The 16,407-nt window shown below is 42.1% G+C and overlaps 1 protein-coding gene across 2 annotated transcripts; it reads left to right on the top strand.

Moving 5' to 3' along the window:
* The first annotated feature begins 5,357 nt into the window (after positions 1-5,357).
* TGIF1 (TGFB induced factor homeobox 1) lies at positions 5,358-14,722 on the top strand. Of its 2 annotated transcripts, none has more exons than XM_019546518.1 (3): positions 5,358-5,526; positions 12,169-12,395; positions 13,701-14,722. In XM_019546518.1, the coding sequence occupies exons 1-3, from the start codon at positions 5,511-5,513 to the stop codon at positions 14,259-14,261; spliced, it is 804 nt and encodes a 267-aa protein (XP_019402063.1). In that variant the 5' UTR covers positions 5,358-5,510; the 3' UTR covers positions 14,262-14,722. The 2 variants fall into 2 exon arrangements, with proteins under 2 accessions (XP_019402063.1, XP_019402072.1); XM_019546527.1 differs by having other exon boundaries at positions 5,358-5,530.
* The last annotated feature ends 1,685 nt before the right edge of the window (positions 14,723-16,407 follow it).

Genomic DNA, 16,407 nt, shown 5'->3' with positions numbered 1-16,407 from the left:
TCTAATAATAAGCCCCTCTTTCCAGATGCCTAGAGACTGGGATAGAAGTACAGTTGAGGGAAACGGCATGGCACAGGGAGAGTCTAGCAAAGATGTAAGTAGAAGACATCAGGAAGGAACAGAGGAGAAGGATTAAAACATTTACCACCATAACTGAACTACAAGTTGTGTTTCCTCTGCTGTTGATAAATATTTGTGAGATATGTTAATGTCTACACTGCAAAGTATCTGTGCCAGGCAGAGGCACATTTGCACACACCATGTTGCTCTCCATGGGCTACCTTCTGAGCTGGAAACAGGGTACTTTTGTTTTGGCAGCATTGACTAGCCTTTCCATAGCACTAGGTGAATGTTACTATGCTGCTTAGCCAACTAGATTTTAGCCAACTAATACACCTCCCTTCCTCTAGATGTCCAAGACTTCAGTTTTGCTCTGGAACAGGAGAAGAAGCATGTGTTTTAGTATTCTGTTCTCTGCCCAGATGGGCAGTCCTTCCTAGCAGAGAGCAGGTAAAACATCTTGGGAGGGAAAACAAAAGAATGGAAACAAAATGCATGGAAAGTGAGACAAGCTTTTCAAAATAAGATAGCCACATCTGCCCAATGCTGTGGGAAGGCTAATTAGTGCTGCTGAAACATATCTACAGTTTCCAGCTCAGAAGGTAGCCAGTATAGAGCAGCAAAGTGTGTTTGAGCACCCTACTGCATGGTATGGTAAGTTTGCAGCCTAGACATGTCCTATATGTTGGTTCTCTCTAGTGTAGCAGCTCGCAAAGTACAACCCTACAAAGTATTTGTATACAGCCTGCAATGGACTTCTTAATGGTGGCTGTCTTTGGCAGAACAAGCTAATTGATGAGACTAGTCATTGACTATTCAGGAGTAACTGAGTGACAAACCTTAGCAGCAGCCCTGTGATTCTCCTTACTGTAGCTTTGTATATGTAAAGCATATTATTTTACATCTATTGAACATAAAGGTATTGGACTGTAGATTCATTTTGTCATGTGGCCCCAGCATGATGCCTAACCCATTAAGTGGTCCTTCATGAAGAAAACTTTAGGAAACCCCTACTCTAATGCCAGCCTACAAGGAGAATAATGACCTGTTGTCAGTTATTCTGTCACTTTGAGTAGAAAAAACTCATATTGTGGATCCAAATGTCCCAATCCTAAATGATAACCTATGTATAACTCAGTATGTCTCCACATAATGTATTTTCTGTTTCTATTTTATTTCTCCTTGATCTTTGAAAAGGCTAGAAATTTACAGACATAAACATGCAAAGGCTGTTAAAGTTACAAAGTCCAGCACTCAAAAGTTAAGAGAGGCCAGCATGGGTTGTCTGTGCAGTCTTAATTTATCCTTCTTACCCATCTGCATTGAGATAGTCTTTAATTATGTGATCACAGCTGGTAGGCATAATTAATTTAGACTTGCAGAAGGCTGTTGACAAGGTCCCATGCAAGAGACCACTAAAGAAGCTAAGTAGACACTGGAGGAAGAAGCTAATTATTGTCATGGATCAAAAACTGGCGGGAACAAAAAATAGGATTAAGTGGTCAATTTTCATCATGGCAAAAGGTTAACAGCAGTGTGTTTCTAGGTTTCATATTAGTCCCAGTATTGTTTAGTATGTTTATTAAGGATCTTGAATGAGGGACTAAACTGACAGATGACTCAAGGTTATCCAGGTTAATCAAGACAAGAGGGCTGTGACTAGTTCAAGAGATTCCTTAAACAAAAATGGTAAATGACAAGTTGATGTGAAATTACATTTACTGTCAACGCATAAATGGTTCCCTCTAATATTAGACGAAAAAAATAAACTCCCACAGCTTAAAGAATTCAATGTACAATGTACAAGGAAGCATAAGGAAGAAACCCAAGTTTCACTGTAGCCAGTTCACTGAAAACTTCTGTTCAATGTACAGCTATGGTAAAAAAGTTAACAATATGTTGAGTAGTGGCATGGGAGTAGTACTACTACTAGTAGTAAAACAATATGGCTTTATACATCTGTGCAGCCTAATCTGGAAGCTGCACACAGTATAGGTCCCCCGTGTTTCAGAAAAAGGGTCTTGTAGAATGGTAGTGCCCAACTTTCTGAATGAGCAGTGTGAGGTTAATCAGCAGGCTAGATCCCATGTGATACTGGAGCATAGGTTTGGTCTGCATGCTAGTCCAATCTCTTCTTGCACCTGGATACATCTGTGTGCTACTGGGTCCAGAAATTTGACAGTGGGGAAATGGTGATTAATACTGCCACCACTCCCCTATTGACAAATTTCCAGGCCCTTGGGGAACTCCACTGGTCAGATGGCATAGTTCCACGGGCTGGATCTGGCCCAGGACTCAGGGGTCAAGCACCCATGTTGTTGAACACAATGATGTTTGAAAGATACCCAATATACCCAATAGAATGATCCAGGGTGCAGAAGAATTCTTATGGAAGAAAAGGAATTTTATCTTTAAAAGGTAACAAAATAATAGTATATGAAACGAATTGTACAGATAAGGTGGATCCAGAATGTGCTTTCTGTGTCTGAATAAAATTAAAAGAGGAGAAATTCCAAAGCAACAAATGGAAATACTATTACATACCATGTGTGATTGAACTGTGGAACTTGCTACTGCTGGAAGTCATTGTGGACAAGAATTTAAGATTTATTAAGGGGTCAGACATTCATATGTATATAATGTCCAGAGATATCTGAAGGCTGAGTCCTTCAAAGATTAATGCATGTTCACAACATCCTGTAAAGTGAGATGATACCCCCACATTACAAATGGGGAACTTAAGAGTCACATAAAAAAGTCCACTAATATTCACCAAGTTGGGCCCAGCTGGTATAGGAAAGTGTTTCTGAACCAATTCTGTTGTGGAAACTCCAAATATCTTTCCCAGTAAATCATCCTGTTCATCTACCCATTTTTATTAATCTGCCCTCCAGAGAGATCCTAGTAGTATATACTCCAGTGGAAGAAGGCACACTCTTAATATTCCATCATGAAATGAATGCATCCACCCAGAAATCAGTGCAAGATCAGGAGGACAAAAGCCTCAATAAAATAATCTTGTTTAGCGTTTCAATTGAGAGCAAGATTACACCTCAAAATAAGACTGAAATTCCCAGCCAGTTACTAACTTCAAGGGCAACAGCAGTGGGAGAATGTGAGCTGGCTGGGCTGCTATATAGAAAGGAACTCCAAAACAAAAAAAAAATACACAGAGGGGAAGGTCCCTTGGTGCAGGCTATTGTTGCCCACTTAATTGCCTTCTGAGAGTACTTAGGAAGAAATGGGCCAAACCCTAGTTGTAAATTCAGACCTCACAGCTGGTAGCAAAACAACTTCAAAAAAAAAAAAAATCCCATGAGTCATCCCCAGTCCCTTGGAAACACGTTTGATTCTGTGTCTTTTCAAGTCATGTTAAAAATGCCAAGTCCGGACTGAGCCTTTTTCCTTTCAAGTAAGTGGGGCAGGGCCGGGCTAAAGCTTCAGGATCCTTATCTGCACACTTGGACCTCAGCAGAGTCACAGACTCCAGCAGATTTGGAGCAGCAACAAGCCATTGTGAGGACAAGTTTAAAGGGCCAGCTGGGGAGCTGAGCTGCTCTCCCTCGCCCCTGGTCTGAGTCCCGGAGGGAGGAAGGACACTGGGAAAGCTCGCCTACACGATTTGCTTTGTGGGAAAGGCTGCCTTTGCTGAAGCTTCCAGAGTTACACAACAGACAGCTTCTCCCCCCCGCAGGCAGCTTGTCTCCTCCCCTGCTCGCTCTGCACTGGGCTAAGCTCCTCTGAGTCACTGCGTCTGGCTGGGCCGGGTCTCGCTTCACTCACTCTCGACTCACTCTCCGCTCTCAGACAGACACCACCGGATATGAGCTACCAATCCCTGCCCCAAACAGCCTCACGGTAAATACGAGAGAACCACGACTCCCCGCAGCAGCAAACACTGGAGCCTTGTTAACTGACATTGCTCAACAGCCGCCTTCCCCTCCCCCTCCCCCTCACATCTGTCCCCAGTGCACAAGGCAACAGCTGTTTTCTCTCCAGTGCCGCTCCCCCGTGCAAAAATATATATAGTTACAGGACTTGGGAGATTTATTTTTTTGTCATGCTGTTCCTTGACCTCTTGGGTTTGGGCGCATTGCGAGGACAGGGATCGGCTGCGTATGGCGGATCTGGGATTGGAAAGTTTCTTTGAGGAGAGCTCCCAGCTTGGCCCAGACACCAGTTTGTGGGGGCCGGAGGGGAGGTCTCTTTTCCTTCCCAGGCTCAAGCAGCCTCGTGTGGCCGCTGCCTTTGCCGGCCCCGTTTTGGAAGGGGGAGGGGGGCTGGCAGCTTCCCTCGGGCCTTGCACCCGGGCACCCCGCGTCCCACCGGCCCCTGTCGGGCTCGGAGCAAAATAAACGGCTGTTGAGCCACGTGCTCGTCTCGCAGCCATGAGTCAGGCTGGGAGCGAGATGCTTTTTTTTTCAGTTTGTTTAGCGTCGTGAGCGCTCCTGTCTCACAGCAAAGCCGCGGGGTTGGGGGGAGCTAGCTTAGCCTCGCACAGGGAGACTCCCCGCGCGCGGTGGGAGAAGGGGCGGGTGCAAAGCCCGGGGGCAGCCCGCCACGCGGGGTGGGGGGAGGCGGTTTCAGCGAGGGCTCAGAGCGCGTGAGGCAGAAAGCAGCGCCGCCGTGCGGCCGCCCGCTCTGCCCGGCAAGGCCCCCCTCGCCCCGGCCCTCCGGGGGTCTCCCGCAGTGCCACCCCCGGCCCGCCGGAGCGGAGCGCGTCTCCCTCCGGCGCCGTGACACGCTCGGGAGTGGGCGGTTCAGCCGGCAGCCACAGGAGCCGGCGAGGTGCGGGGAGCTGTCAAGTCCAACCTCCCCCTCCCCCCACCGGGGGGCACCGGGCTCCCCCTGCCCCGCAGCCTCGCCTCGTGCGCGTGTAAGGGGGAGGGGGGGTGAAGTGTGTGTATAGGAGGGCGTGTAAGGATAGTATGTCAAGCGTGTGCGGAAGGGGAGACGTAACGCGTGTGTAGCGGCGTGTAAGGGGTGAGGGGGTGTAAGGGGTAGTAAGGGTGGGAAGGTGTGTGTAGGGGGTAATAGGTAAGAGTGTGTAAGGGTAATGAGGCGTCTGTAGGGGTGTGTAAGAAGCGTGTGTGTGTAAGGGCTGCGCCCCCCACAGTGCGGGCGCGGAGGCGGCGCTGGTGCGGCTCGCAGTGGCGGGGCGGGGGGGGCGGACCTCGTGTCGCCGCTTCCTCGGTGCCGCGTCTCACTCCGGCTCGGCGCGGGGCGGAGGAGGAGGAGGAAGGGGGCTCCCAGCCAGACGCATCACAAAGAAAAGGGGGGCGGGGGCAGAGCTGCGGGCCGGCGGCGGCGGCGCAGGGCACGCGGCGCTGGGGGTGCGATCGCTGCCCCTCGCCTTGCTGCCCAGGGGCTCGGGGAGGCGGCGACTTGGCTGGCTGGTGGCGGCTGCCTGGAGCCGGAGGGTCCCCGCGCCGCGGCGCCCCGAGCTCAAGATGAAAACGAAGCGAGGTAGGTGAGCGCGGCCGCCTCGCCCCTGTGCCTCGTGCTCTGCCGGGCGTTTAAAACTTATCCGCGGAGTTTACTTCGCTGACCCCCTCGCGCACTTTGCGTCCTCTCTTCTTTGTCCTTGTCCCGCTGCCGCTCTCTGGAGCCGTTGCCCCCAATGGCAGCGGATGATGTTTCGCTTCCAGACAAAACATGCGGGGCTGTTGTTTTGGCCGCAGCTTCCCTCCATGCCGCTGGCTCGCTGTCAAGAAACATGTTGGGCTCCCGCTTTGTGTGCACACCAGCCTCCTGCCCCTCGCCCTCCTTCTCCCTTCCCATCAAACCGACCCCTCTCTCCTGCCCCTCCAAGATGTCTCCAGGCAGGTCACCAAGGACGAGGCTCTTTGATCCTTTTCCCCAACTTTCCCCGGAGGAAAAACCAAAGCCAAGTCTCGGGACAAGGGGCAGGCAAGGAAGCTCCCTCAACTCTTTGTTTGAGAGTGAGCATGGGAGACGTAGGGCTTGGAAGGGAATTGCAAGTCAGGCTTTGGGCGGTTTTTTAATCTTTAGTTCTTAAAATATCTGATTTCTCTCTCCCCTTTTGGCAAAAGTCCCTGTCTGGTTGTTTTTAGTCGTTTTTGTTCTTTTGTTTTATAGCCTAAAAGTGATATAAAAGTTTCCACAACTAGGAGGGGGGTGGGAGAGAGTGGTAAACACACTCGGAAAAGTTTTCAGGAGATGAAATTAGACAGATGTTATAGCCAACAGATCCTCACTCTTTGCATGTAATCGCTGGAGTGCCTTCAAAACACAATTCTGTTATAAAGATACAATTTTGAGTGCATTTAAGGACAGCTTTTTAACATATTTGTTTCCTATGAACTTTTTGTTTTCAGTTGTAGGTTCATACTCCAGAAAGGAAGTAAAAGTTTTGGGTTTGTTTGGTTTGTTAGTTGGTTGTTGGCTTTTTTTTTTTTTTGTATTTAAAGACCTTTAAAACAGCCAAGAGTGAGTTGAGAGAGACAACACTGCGCATGTTCACTATACTTTTTTTTTTTTTTAACTACACCTTCTCGTGGATCCAAAGTACAGCTATCTACTCCATTGTTAATGTTCCCGCGGCTCTCGGCACCTACATTTATACACATCTCGAAGCATCTTCTGAATGCTCGCTATACAAGTTCAGATGTGTGCTCTCATAATGTACTTTTGGCACTCATGAAAAGTCTCGCACTCCATTGATTGGAAACAAAACATACGAAGGACATTAAAACATAAATGCTAAGTTGAAGGAACACTCGTGATCTTTTTTTTTTTAACTCTCAAAAACCAAGGACTTAAGAATTCAAAATGAAACTTGGTGTTTTTATAAGCCAGCCTCCCTTGCTCAAATATTTTAGTCTTCTGACTGGAATGGTATCTTAGATAACGTGCTGCATACCAAACCCAGCCCTGTATTCCCAGAGAGTTACAGCATGGGACTCCAAATTTCTCAGCCATCGGAGGTTTGCTCAGAGTCTTAACGTTATTGAAAGTGGTTTTATATGGTTTAACTGAATTATTTAGACTAGTTATTTTTAGAACATTCCTTTGCTCCCTATTTGCACAGTAGTGGTGAGTTAGTTTCCTGTCTGCTGTTGCTTCCATTGTTCGTACTCCTCTCCCTGAGGGCAGCTACTGGTTGTTTAAATACCAAACTTTGTACACTTTCCAACTGGTTATTCTCACCACCTCCCAAGTACATGTGTGTGGAAAAAGCTGATGAAGTTACCAAGTATGTGTGCATGTGTGTGTGATCTGCCCTGTGAATTGGGAGTTCTGTTTCTGAAACAATGGAAACAATGAAAGGTGACATGGTGGAAGGAGAACTTTTGAGACTGTGAGTTTAGAATTCATGTGGCAGACATTAGAAGTTGAGAAGCTTACAAAAGAATGAAAACTTTTAAAAACGTTTAAAAGGTGTTTACACAGGGGCTTTTTTTATTAAAGTCTGGACTTCCAGTTTGCATTTGTGGCCTGGCGCTCGGGACTCCATTCACGAACTTTCAAAGCCTGACCTTGTTTCATTTTTCTTTCTTGTACTCTTAAAAATACTCCCTCCCCCGGGGTGGGGGGGGGTATTTGTTTTCTGTAGGGATTTTTATATCTGTTTTCTACAGAATAGCCAAGTGTGACTGTTTTCTGAAAGTTCAAGCTGTGAAAAGCACAGGGAAGAAAACTGGTTCCTCCACTTGTGAAAAGTACATTCAAGGGATAAGGAAAACTTTCAATTCCTTGTTCTGGAAATTCCCTCACATTCCCATAGCTCCTTTGTTAGACCTGATTCATTATGCAAACTATTTAAGCTGCTTACACCCCCCCCCAAATTCACATAAGATTTTAACTACAATCTCTTTTTTTTTTTTTTTGAACTTGCATGTACAGTACTACGTTAAATTTCTCAGTGAATGGTAAGAATTTAGTTAATAAATGATGGTAATGATAATTGGTCTTCAGTTGATGGGACCAGTCTGATATTTATAAACTTCCCTTTAATTTGTCAATTTTACAATTTAGGACCTAATCTTGCAAAGATAATGGCCAAAATAAAGGCATATGTTCTTTGAGACTGCTCATTTGTATGCAGTCAATTACAGTTGGGGGTGGTGGGTAGGCTTAGACTGCAAATTCTCCAATATAACTGTATAAAAACCGAGCTAGAGATACTTGCATAAAAGTGGGGAGTGTGTGCTGGAGGTGATTTAGTCTACTTCTGCAGAAGGGAGGCAGTTCTGTGCAGCACACTTTTTGAACAACAGTTGGCTGCAACTGCTTTCCTTGTGAAAGTCTTCTGCAATATGTTAGGATATCTATCTCTAATATGCAGCCTAAATGTACATTTGCTTTAACTTCATTCAGTTTTTTTTCCTGTGTATAAATCCTACTCTGCCCTACCTCATTTTTTGTCAGCTCCTCTGCTTGGGTCCATACTTCCAAGTAGTAGTTATACTACACTCATTATTATGCAAAACTAGTCACAATCAGTTTTTATTTCCCATCAGATTTATCCCTCTAGTCTGTAAAAAAACAAACAAACAACAACAACAACAAAACCAAAATACTTTTAACCATACTTTGGCTAAATATTTGGCAACTTTCAAGTATTGAGGACAAATTTTTATGAAGTAGTCAGGGTTGATCTTCCATGATCTGCGAATTTTTTAGCCTGTGATATGATACAACAGTAGTTTGAATTTTTCATATGTTGATAGATAAGAAGTGGGGGACAGGTAAATCAATATATATAATCTGAATGGGGAGCTCTTATAAACCTTACAGGTTAAAGCAGTAATCCTATTGAAATAAATAAGATGACTTGACTTGAGTGAATAAGGACTAGCTCATCAGAGCAAAAATCATAGGATCAGAGTCAGGGTCTTGTTTTGGTTCTCAGGCGTTCTCTGCGTATGTATTTATGACAGTTAGATGGGGGAAAAGCTCAGTGTAGATGCTCTTCTGTGAGGCAGAAGCTGTTAGTCTTGCTACCCTACCCTGCCCTGCCTTCTGCCCAGCTAACACGGCTAACTCTCCACTACTCATATCAAATGATCTTAACTGCTCCTATTCCCTTATGCTACCATGATGTAAACTTTATCTTATGCCAAAATTTAATGCCAACATAGTCTTTTGAACCAGTTAAACTAAGTCAGAGTTGCTCTACCTATGTATGTGTCCTTATTCTACGGTGTATATAACCATTAGTTCATGGTCCAGACATGGAGCCTAGCCAGGAAGCCTTTCAGTTGGGCCCTGTTAAAACAGGAAACCAGCAGTGTACAGTCTGATTACTAACAAGAAGAAAAAACAAAGCTGGCTTGTAATCAGCAGGAATGTTCTAATGAAAACAGAGCCTTGACAGCACCAACGTGGCTTCTGCTGTAGTAGACTATCAACTGGGGGAGTGAGATCTGCAGCCTTCACTTCCTGTTGCTGCATTATGTGTACATATTCTAGAGATGTTTGCTAAAGGTTTAGAAAGCTGATGCTCATTTCAATGAGAACTTGTAATACAGTTTGTTCCTGTTTAAGCAAAACTTGGTTTGTGTCACTAACCTATTAATTGAGGGACCATGTCACACTAAGCAAGCAGATCAAAGAGCAGAGTCTGGTGCGGTTTCATTTCTTTTATTACTGAGTTACAGTAAGACAACTTCATTGAAAAACAACTTCTTACTTTAAAAAAAAAAAGGAATGGGGTATGAGAAGATAACACTGTCAAAAATATTTTTGACCTCTGAATTTCAGATAGTTTTTTTTTTTTTAGGTAAAATTTTAGATGATGCAAAGGAACAGTTCAAAAACCAAGGCTTTGGTTAGCAAGATGCTTTCATGAGGCATTTGTAATTGTTTGTTAGAGCTTAGGAGAGGGAGCCAAAGGGATTTAATTGGTAGAGCTTGGTTCTGCAAACACTTACGTACACAATTTTACTCCTTTGAGCAGTTTCATTGACTTATCTTAGTTCTTGGTTTTCAGTCTCCACCATCTGCCTCTCTCTATTTCCCAAGGTCTCTGATTTGATAAGGATCCCCAGAGCCTAGTATACTTTGAAAAAAACATTTTAAAAAATTAAAAATCAGTGCAGCAACCCTCAATACATTCTGTGAAGCAATAGGAGCAGCCTGGAAAATGTTAGGTGAATCCTGTGAAGTAGTTTTAGTAAGTCTAAGTTTTTGCTTACCACTACCAAGCTGCTTTGTAGAAGGACTTAATTGTGATGAAAATCAAATTGTAAATTTAATTTGCCTAAGCAAAAAAAAAATCAGTATGAAGTTACTATGGATTTAAAGGAAAAAAGACTTGGAATGGTGATAACAAAGGCTTGTAAAAATAGGGTCTGTGTTTGTTAAGGATCAAGTCAAAATTCAGAATTTACTTTGGATTTTTTAATTTCGTGTTTCTGACTGAGTAACTTAAGTAACTAAACATCACAGCATAAATTGTTATGCATCTGTTACACCTACAGTTCAGTGTTGTTTAGTTACATAAATCATCCATTCAGAGATTGGAAACAATACCATTCAAGTTACTTGAGTAACCATCATGGAATGAATTGTAATTATTCACAGTGCATGAACAATCTGCCTGTGAAAACAGGCAGAATAAATTTGAATATTTTCAAATTTAACAATATTACAATTTGCCCATGAAAAGGCAAAAAAGAAAAACTTAATATAGCTGAGCATCATAATACCTCAAAAATCCTACATGTGCATTTATGAAACTCCTGCTGGAAAACTCAGTGTTTTCTCTCTAACCCTTACTCCTCATCTATAAGTATGAACATTAATGTAGAGTTTTAGGCTGTCTGTGAAATAGAAAAGCTTCAGATATGACTGTATTGTTTGGCATTTAACTTGGATAGTAATTATAAATGTGCAGGCTTCTTTTTATAGTAAGATGGAAGTTCAAACAAAGGAAATATAAGTTAAGTTCTCACTTTGTTAATTTCTAGAAAATGCTTTTGAGAAGCAAATCCACTGCAAGTCAGGAGTCACCAAACTGATTGCAGCTGAGGCATCTGTGATTTAGGTTTATATATGGCTTGTAAAATTCCTTAAATTTCTGTTGGGATTAAAGTACTTAAAGCCAGAGCATGGTTTCCTCTGGGGATTACAATGCTATTTGTTTTGCTTCCTCAGTCATATTGTACACTTTACTGAAGAAGCAGAATTGATGACTGTTCAGTCATCAAAAATATTTGTTTGTTTATATACTATGGTTCTACTGTACTGGGTTTACTGAATCAATTGCAAAATCTATTTTAAATGCATTAGTAAAATAAATTCCTTGTTCAATGGGAGGATGTGCAAACTGTAAATTTGGAGTCCTTCCTGTAAATGTATGTCAAAATTTGAGTAAGTAAACCAGTCAAAGTGTGAAGAAAATAGTGAGGTTCAAAGCATAACTAATCAGGACAGAGTTGAAGTAGGGCATGTTCTCCAGAAGAATAAAATTCTGTCCCATCTGTGATGCTAGTTAGATACTTGTGCTAACCTTTCTGTGCACTTTTACTTAATGGGGAAATTTCTGTGAAGCTTCAGGACAACCAGCCACAGCTTGTTTTTCTGTTCTTTTCCTACACCATGTTTTTTCTATTAATAGTTCTGGAAAGATTTGATAACATATAAAACCTACAAGTTACCCCTCATCAAGGGAGAAGCAGCAGCATGTTAAACTATAATTTAAAACACCCGAAGTTCAATGTATGTATTTACATTCTTTTTCTAGTAGCATTTTTGCCTAGCTATGAGACGGTTAGCCTTGAGTGCATACCAACCACCCTTTGCTGGTCAACATTTGGTGTGACTTTAGCATCAAATGGAAGTCATCTGCTGTATGTGATCAGATAAAAGGTTGCTAAGGGAACCAGTAAGTGAGGATATCTGGAGAAGAATCCTCCAAGGAACAAGTTGTTGGTGCCACTTTAATTCAATTGACAGGGAACTACAGCTTGACAAGCTATAGCTATAGTACACATCTTCGAAACATGAGGCTGTGGCTTGATTCACATTGAAGTCAGCCAATATAATAAAAAAAGTGTCTGAGCCAAGGGGAAGGGAGAGGGAAGGGAAAAAAAGCAAGTTTATTGAACTGAAATGACTGTTCTTGCTTCTTTATTGTTGTAGGTGTAGTTGCAATATCTGGCAGTGAGACAGAGGATGATGACACCATGGATGTCCCACTGGATCTTTCCTCTTCTGCTGGCTCGAGCAAACGGAGGAGACGTGGTAACCTGCCCAAGGAGTCTGTGCAGATTCTTCGGGATTGGCTGTATGAACACCGGTATAATGCCTATCCCTCAGAGCAAGAAAAAGCACTATTGTCTCGACAAACACACCTTTCCACACTACAGGTATGGGCATTGAAAAGTACATTCCTCTTTCCCTGCCCTCCTCCCGTCCCAATAAAGTGCTATACTACCCAAAGATGTGAGTGGAATTGGCAGCCAAAAGCTTCTATATGTGGAGATAAAGCTTAGAGTTGAAGCTTCTGATCTTGCAAGTCCTGTGCACATACGTAACTTCATGAATTGTCTGTTCTCACAGCAAGCAGAGTTAAGCATAGACATTAGCCTGTGCAAGATCAGTGGCTAAAATACAACAAGGCTGTTTGGAAATGCTCACTGGGGACAGGGAGCATGCATATAAGGAAAATGATCATAGTAATGAGGTCAGGTATTAACACTATATATTTTCTTTTCACTATTAAAATAGTAATTTAGGGCTTAATCCTACAAATGCTTAAACATACATACCTCTGATTTGTTTAACTGAAGTCATTGTAGGACAGTTTGCATAGATAAAACTACTTGCATGTAGCATGCATATGTTTTGGGATATCAAGCCTGTATTTTGGAATATGAGTGTGGTTCTAGTTTGGGCCTTGCTAGTGACTCTGGGTACACCGCTTAGATTTTTTCTGCCATGCTTCCCTCTCCTGTAAAATGGGCATAACGGTAGTAGACAAATGTTGGAACTTAATGTATGAATGTTTCCATAGCATTTTAAATTTCTTGGGATTTGGGAAGTACTGCAGGCATGTGGGGAGCATTACTGGATGCTTTATTTTCATAGCTCTGTACTTTAGTGTATAGTTCATAACTACCTATTGAGTAAAATTTCTTTAATGTACCATAAGAAGGAAAAACTACTTTATATAGTAAACATTAAAAAGACGTTAAGCTGTCCACTATTGCCCAGGAAACTGGTTTGATATTTAAACAAGGACAAACTTTAAATGAGGTAATTCATGTTATGTCTGTTGACACAGTCAGCTGAACAAGGAAAATCAGTAACTGTTTGTGGGAGGAGTGGCTCTTTTCACAGAGAGAAGGTTTTCCTGTTGTTAATTAACCTAGACACAGAGAACAATAGCTAACAGGTTAATATATGTGCAGAGTTAAAAGCTAAGCTTTTCAGTTCAGGCTAGCAGTCCTTAGATGTCTTGGGGCTTTTTGTGCAAGGAGAGAGGAGTTGGTATAGAACAATTAAAAGGGAAAGGCCTTTGCTGGGTGTGTCAGAACTTGCCTGTCAATGTCTCTCTTGTCCTGTAGTTAAGGAAACTTCTTGAAGGTATTTATTAATCTAACTGAATGACTCTAATGGCACATAGTCGGAAATGAATGAAGGTAGAAATTAAGATGTCATTATATCCCCAGGTCTGCAACTGGTTTATCAATGCACGCCGCAGGCTTTTACCTGACATGCTAAGAAAGGATGGCAAGGACCCAAACCAGTTCACTATATCACGAAGAGGGACCAAGATTTCTGAAAGTCCAGTAGAGTCTTCCATTGGCACAAAAAACTACATTCCACTGTTGGAGGAGAGCTCATTCCTTTCCGGTACCACAGGACCAAACAAGAATCTGTCTTCTAAATCTTCTTCCCCAGGATCTATCTTGGTTCGACCTTCAGTGATTTGCCATACTACTGTAACTTCATTGAAAGATACCCCTTTCCATTTCTGCCAGCCAGCTGGCATAGGCCAGACCACAGACTTGCAGTATGCACTAGCCAGTGGCTTCACAGAAAACTCCCTCGCATACAATGAGGATCCCACTAAACTGGGACCTGGTGTGAATGCACAAAGTGGGCTTTTTAACACTCCTCCTCCTACTCCGCCAGATCTCAACCAGGATTTTAGTGGATTTCAGCTTCTGGTGGATGTTGCACTCAAAAGGGCTGCAGAGATGGAGTTGCAGGCAAAACTTATGGCTTAAATCCAGTTGTTTCAGGCAGGGATCTAACAAATGTGTGGTGGTTGTTGCCCACATAATATCAACAGACTAAATGCATTATTATTTTTTTATTCATCTTATTTGCACAAGGGATTGCTGAAATGAAGCTTCCTGTCACTGAGATGGTCTTCAGTGGAATATGGTCATTCCAAGAATTATAAACGTAAAGCTACTGTAGAAAGAAATGGTTGTGTTTTTGTTTTGGTTTTTTTTAATGTTTCTTAGTAGGTTTTTCATAATGTGAGATGGTTCCCAAGATCATGTGATTTGTTTTTGTTTCTTTCAGACTGTGCAATATCTAGTAATGATATAGAGTCTTCTTATCATTCCCATGTGGAACAGAATATACCGACACGCTGTCTAAAATTTACATTTTTTTAAACAATATGAACTTGGATGATTATGCTTTTTTCCATGATGTAATAAAATATTTTCTTTAAAAATAGCTGTATACAGAGTGTTTTGTTAAACAGGAAATTCTGAGGATACAGAGTGCCTTCCCCCCAAAAAGTAAAATAACAAGATGACAGCTGGGGCATTCAAATTGTATCTCCTTTCTGTTTAGTGTGCAAAACAACACTAGCAAACTATAAGTTATTGTAAATAAAGTGCTGAAGGACATTGCCAATAGGGCCAGAACTACCTGACAGTGTCCAGCTAGACTGGAACTTTTAAAGAGATTCCGTGTTGGAAGATATCCTTAAAGAATCAAATTACACGCTTCCTGCTTCTCTTCTTACATTGGAACTGTCAAGGCTTGGCTTCCTGTTCTTAGCTGGTGTACTGGGGTGAGTTTAATGTCATAATAAAACACTCCTCCCACAAACAGCAACTGAGCTGTAGTTTCTCTAGGTCTTGGATGAGGAGTAAATTTTTTTGGAAACGCTTTGCTTCCTTTAGGACATAAGCTCATAAAAGCCAGATTTTCAAAGGTCTTTAAGTACCTTCCTATGTGGGTAGGAGCTTCTGTAAATCTCACTAGGCACCTTGCAATATGTTTACGTTGTTTAAATATCTGGATCTACAGTCCCAAAGGATTTCTGAACATGAGACGCATCAAATTGACTTGGGTGTTTTCTATTATTTTATTAATTTAGGGGATCTGCAGTACAGACCGAAATATTTGAATGTCACTCCAAAGGCAACTAAAACAAAGTACCCAAATCACTAATGCTTTTGTAGGGTGATTAGAGGAGAAAGGGGGAGGGAGACAACTTTGCAAACATTTTTATATCTAATAGGAAGACAAGATTGGTTGTTTTGTGCATCTGTCTGTCTGCTATACTTCGTAATGGTTCTTAATCTATTGGAGGCTGACATTATCTTGGTCCTTGAGTATTTTTGTGGCTGGAAGACTGGAATTCTAAGGGGTTACATTTCATGATTACTTTGACTTCCATCTTTAAAAGCACAGCATATTGACCTTAAAGAACAATAAAGTCATATGATTGAAAAATATGATGCCCCAGGGCCATCTCATATACTGCATGTTTAAAAAATACTAAGTATGTTTGAAGGACAATATAGAAGTAATTTGTACTTCTGTAAAACCAAAAACACATTTAGGCTTAGAAAACAGACACAGCTGTATATACAGTTTCAAGAAACATCAAATTCTGAAAGTGCTTCTTTTGTTTATTTTCTTCCTTGTCCAAACCCAAGTGTTAATCTCCTTTTATGCTATTTTTATTGGATTACCTATACAAAATGTTTTTGTTTCAGTTTTATAACTGTATAAAATTAATCTGGATACATCAGGGCGTGAAGTTGACTGAAGAAAACCCTGCTCCATAGAAACTTTTGTTCCTGCTGGGCAGTGGGTATTGTTTTGTAATTGTTCCAGAGGCTAATTTATTTGGAGCCCTTTTGCGCTGAAGTTCTATGTGATTTTAACTTGTTAATGCACAAAACTGAGTGTATTTTTAACAATTCTGACTCCTATGCCTAATACACTGGGTTAAGGAAAACTGACGTCAAGCAAATAAGTTATGTTTTCCTGAAATGTGCAAATAATATATATTTTTCTCTTGTGTTACCTGTTACTGGCGGTAGTTTCTAAGGTATTGTGCACTGAAGTTTGAATGAATGAAGAAGGGAAGGGGAAAGAAAGCCTTAGTATCTTTTTTTC

This window comes from Crocodylus porosus, unplaced genomic scaffold (assembly GCF_001723895.1).
Source record: "Crocodylus porosus isolate Cpor-Errol unplaced genomic scaffold, CroPor_comp1, whole genome shotgun sequence".
Lineage (NCBI taxonomy): Eukaryota > Metazoa > Chordata > Crocodylia > Crocodylidae > Crocodylus > Crocodylus porosus.
This window is presented reverse-complemented; position numbering and strand designations above follow the sequence as displayed.

Excerpts from the sequence above, each read along its gene's own strand:
- TGIF1 (XM_019546518.1), top strand. Across the intron at positions 12,396-13,700 it reads CACACCTTTCCACACTACAG|GTCTGCAACTGGTTTATCAA; the intron begins GTATGGGCATTG and ends TTATATCCCCAG.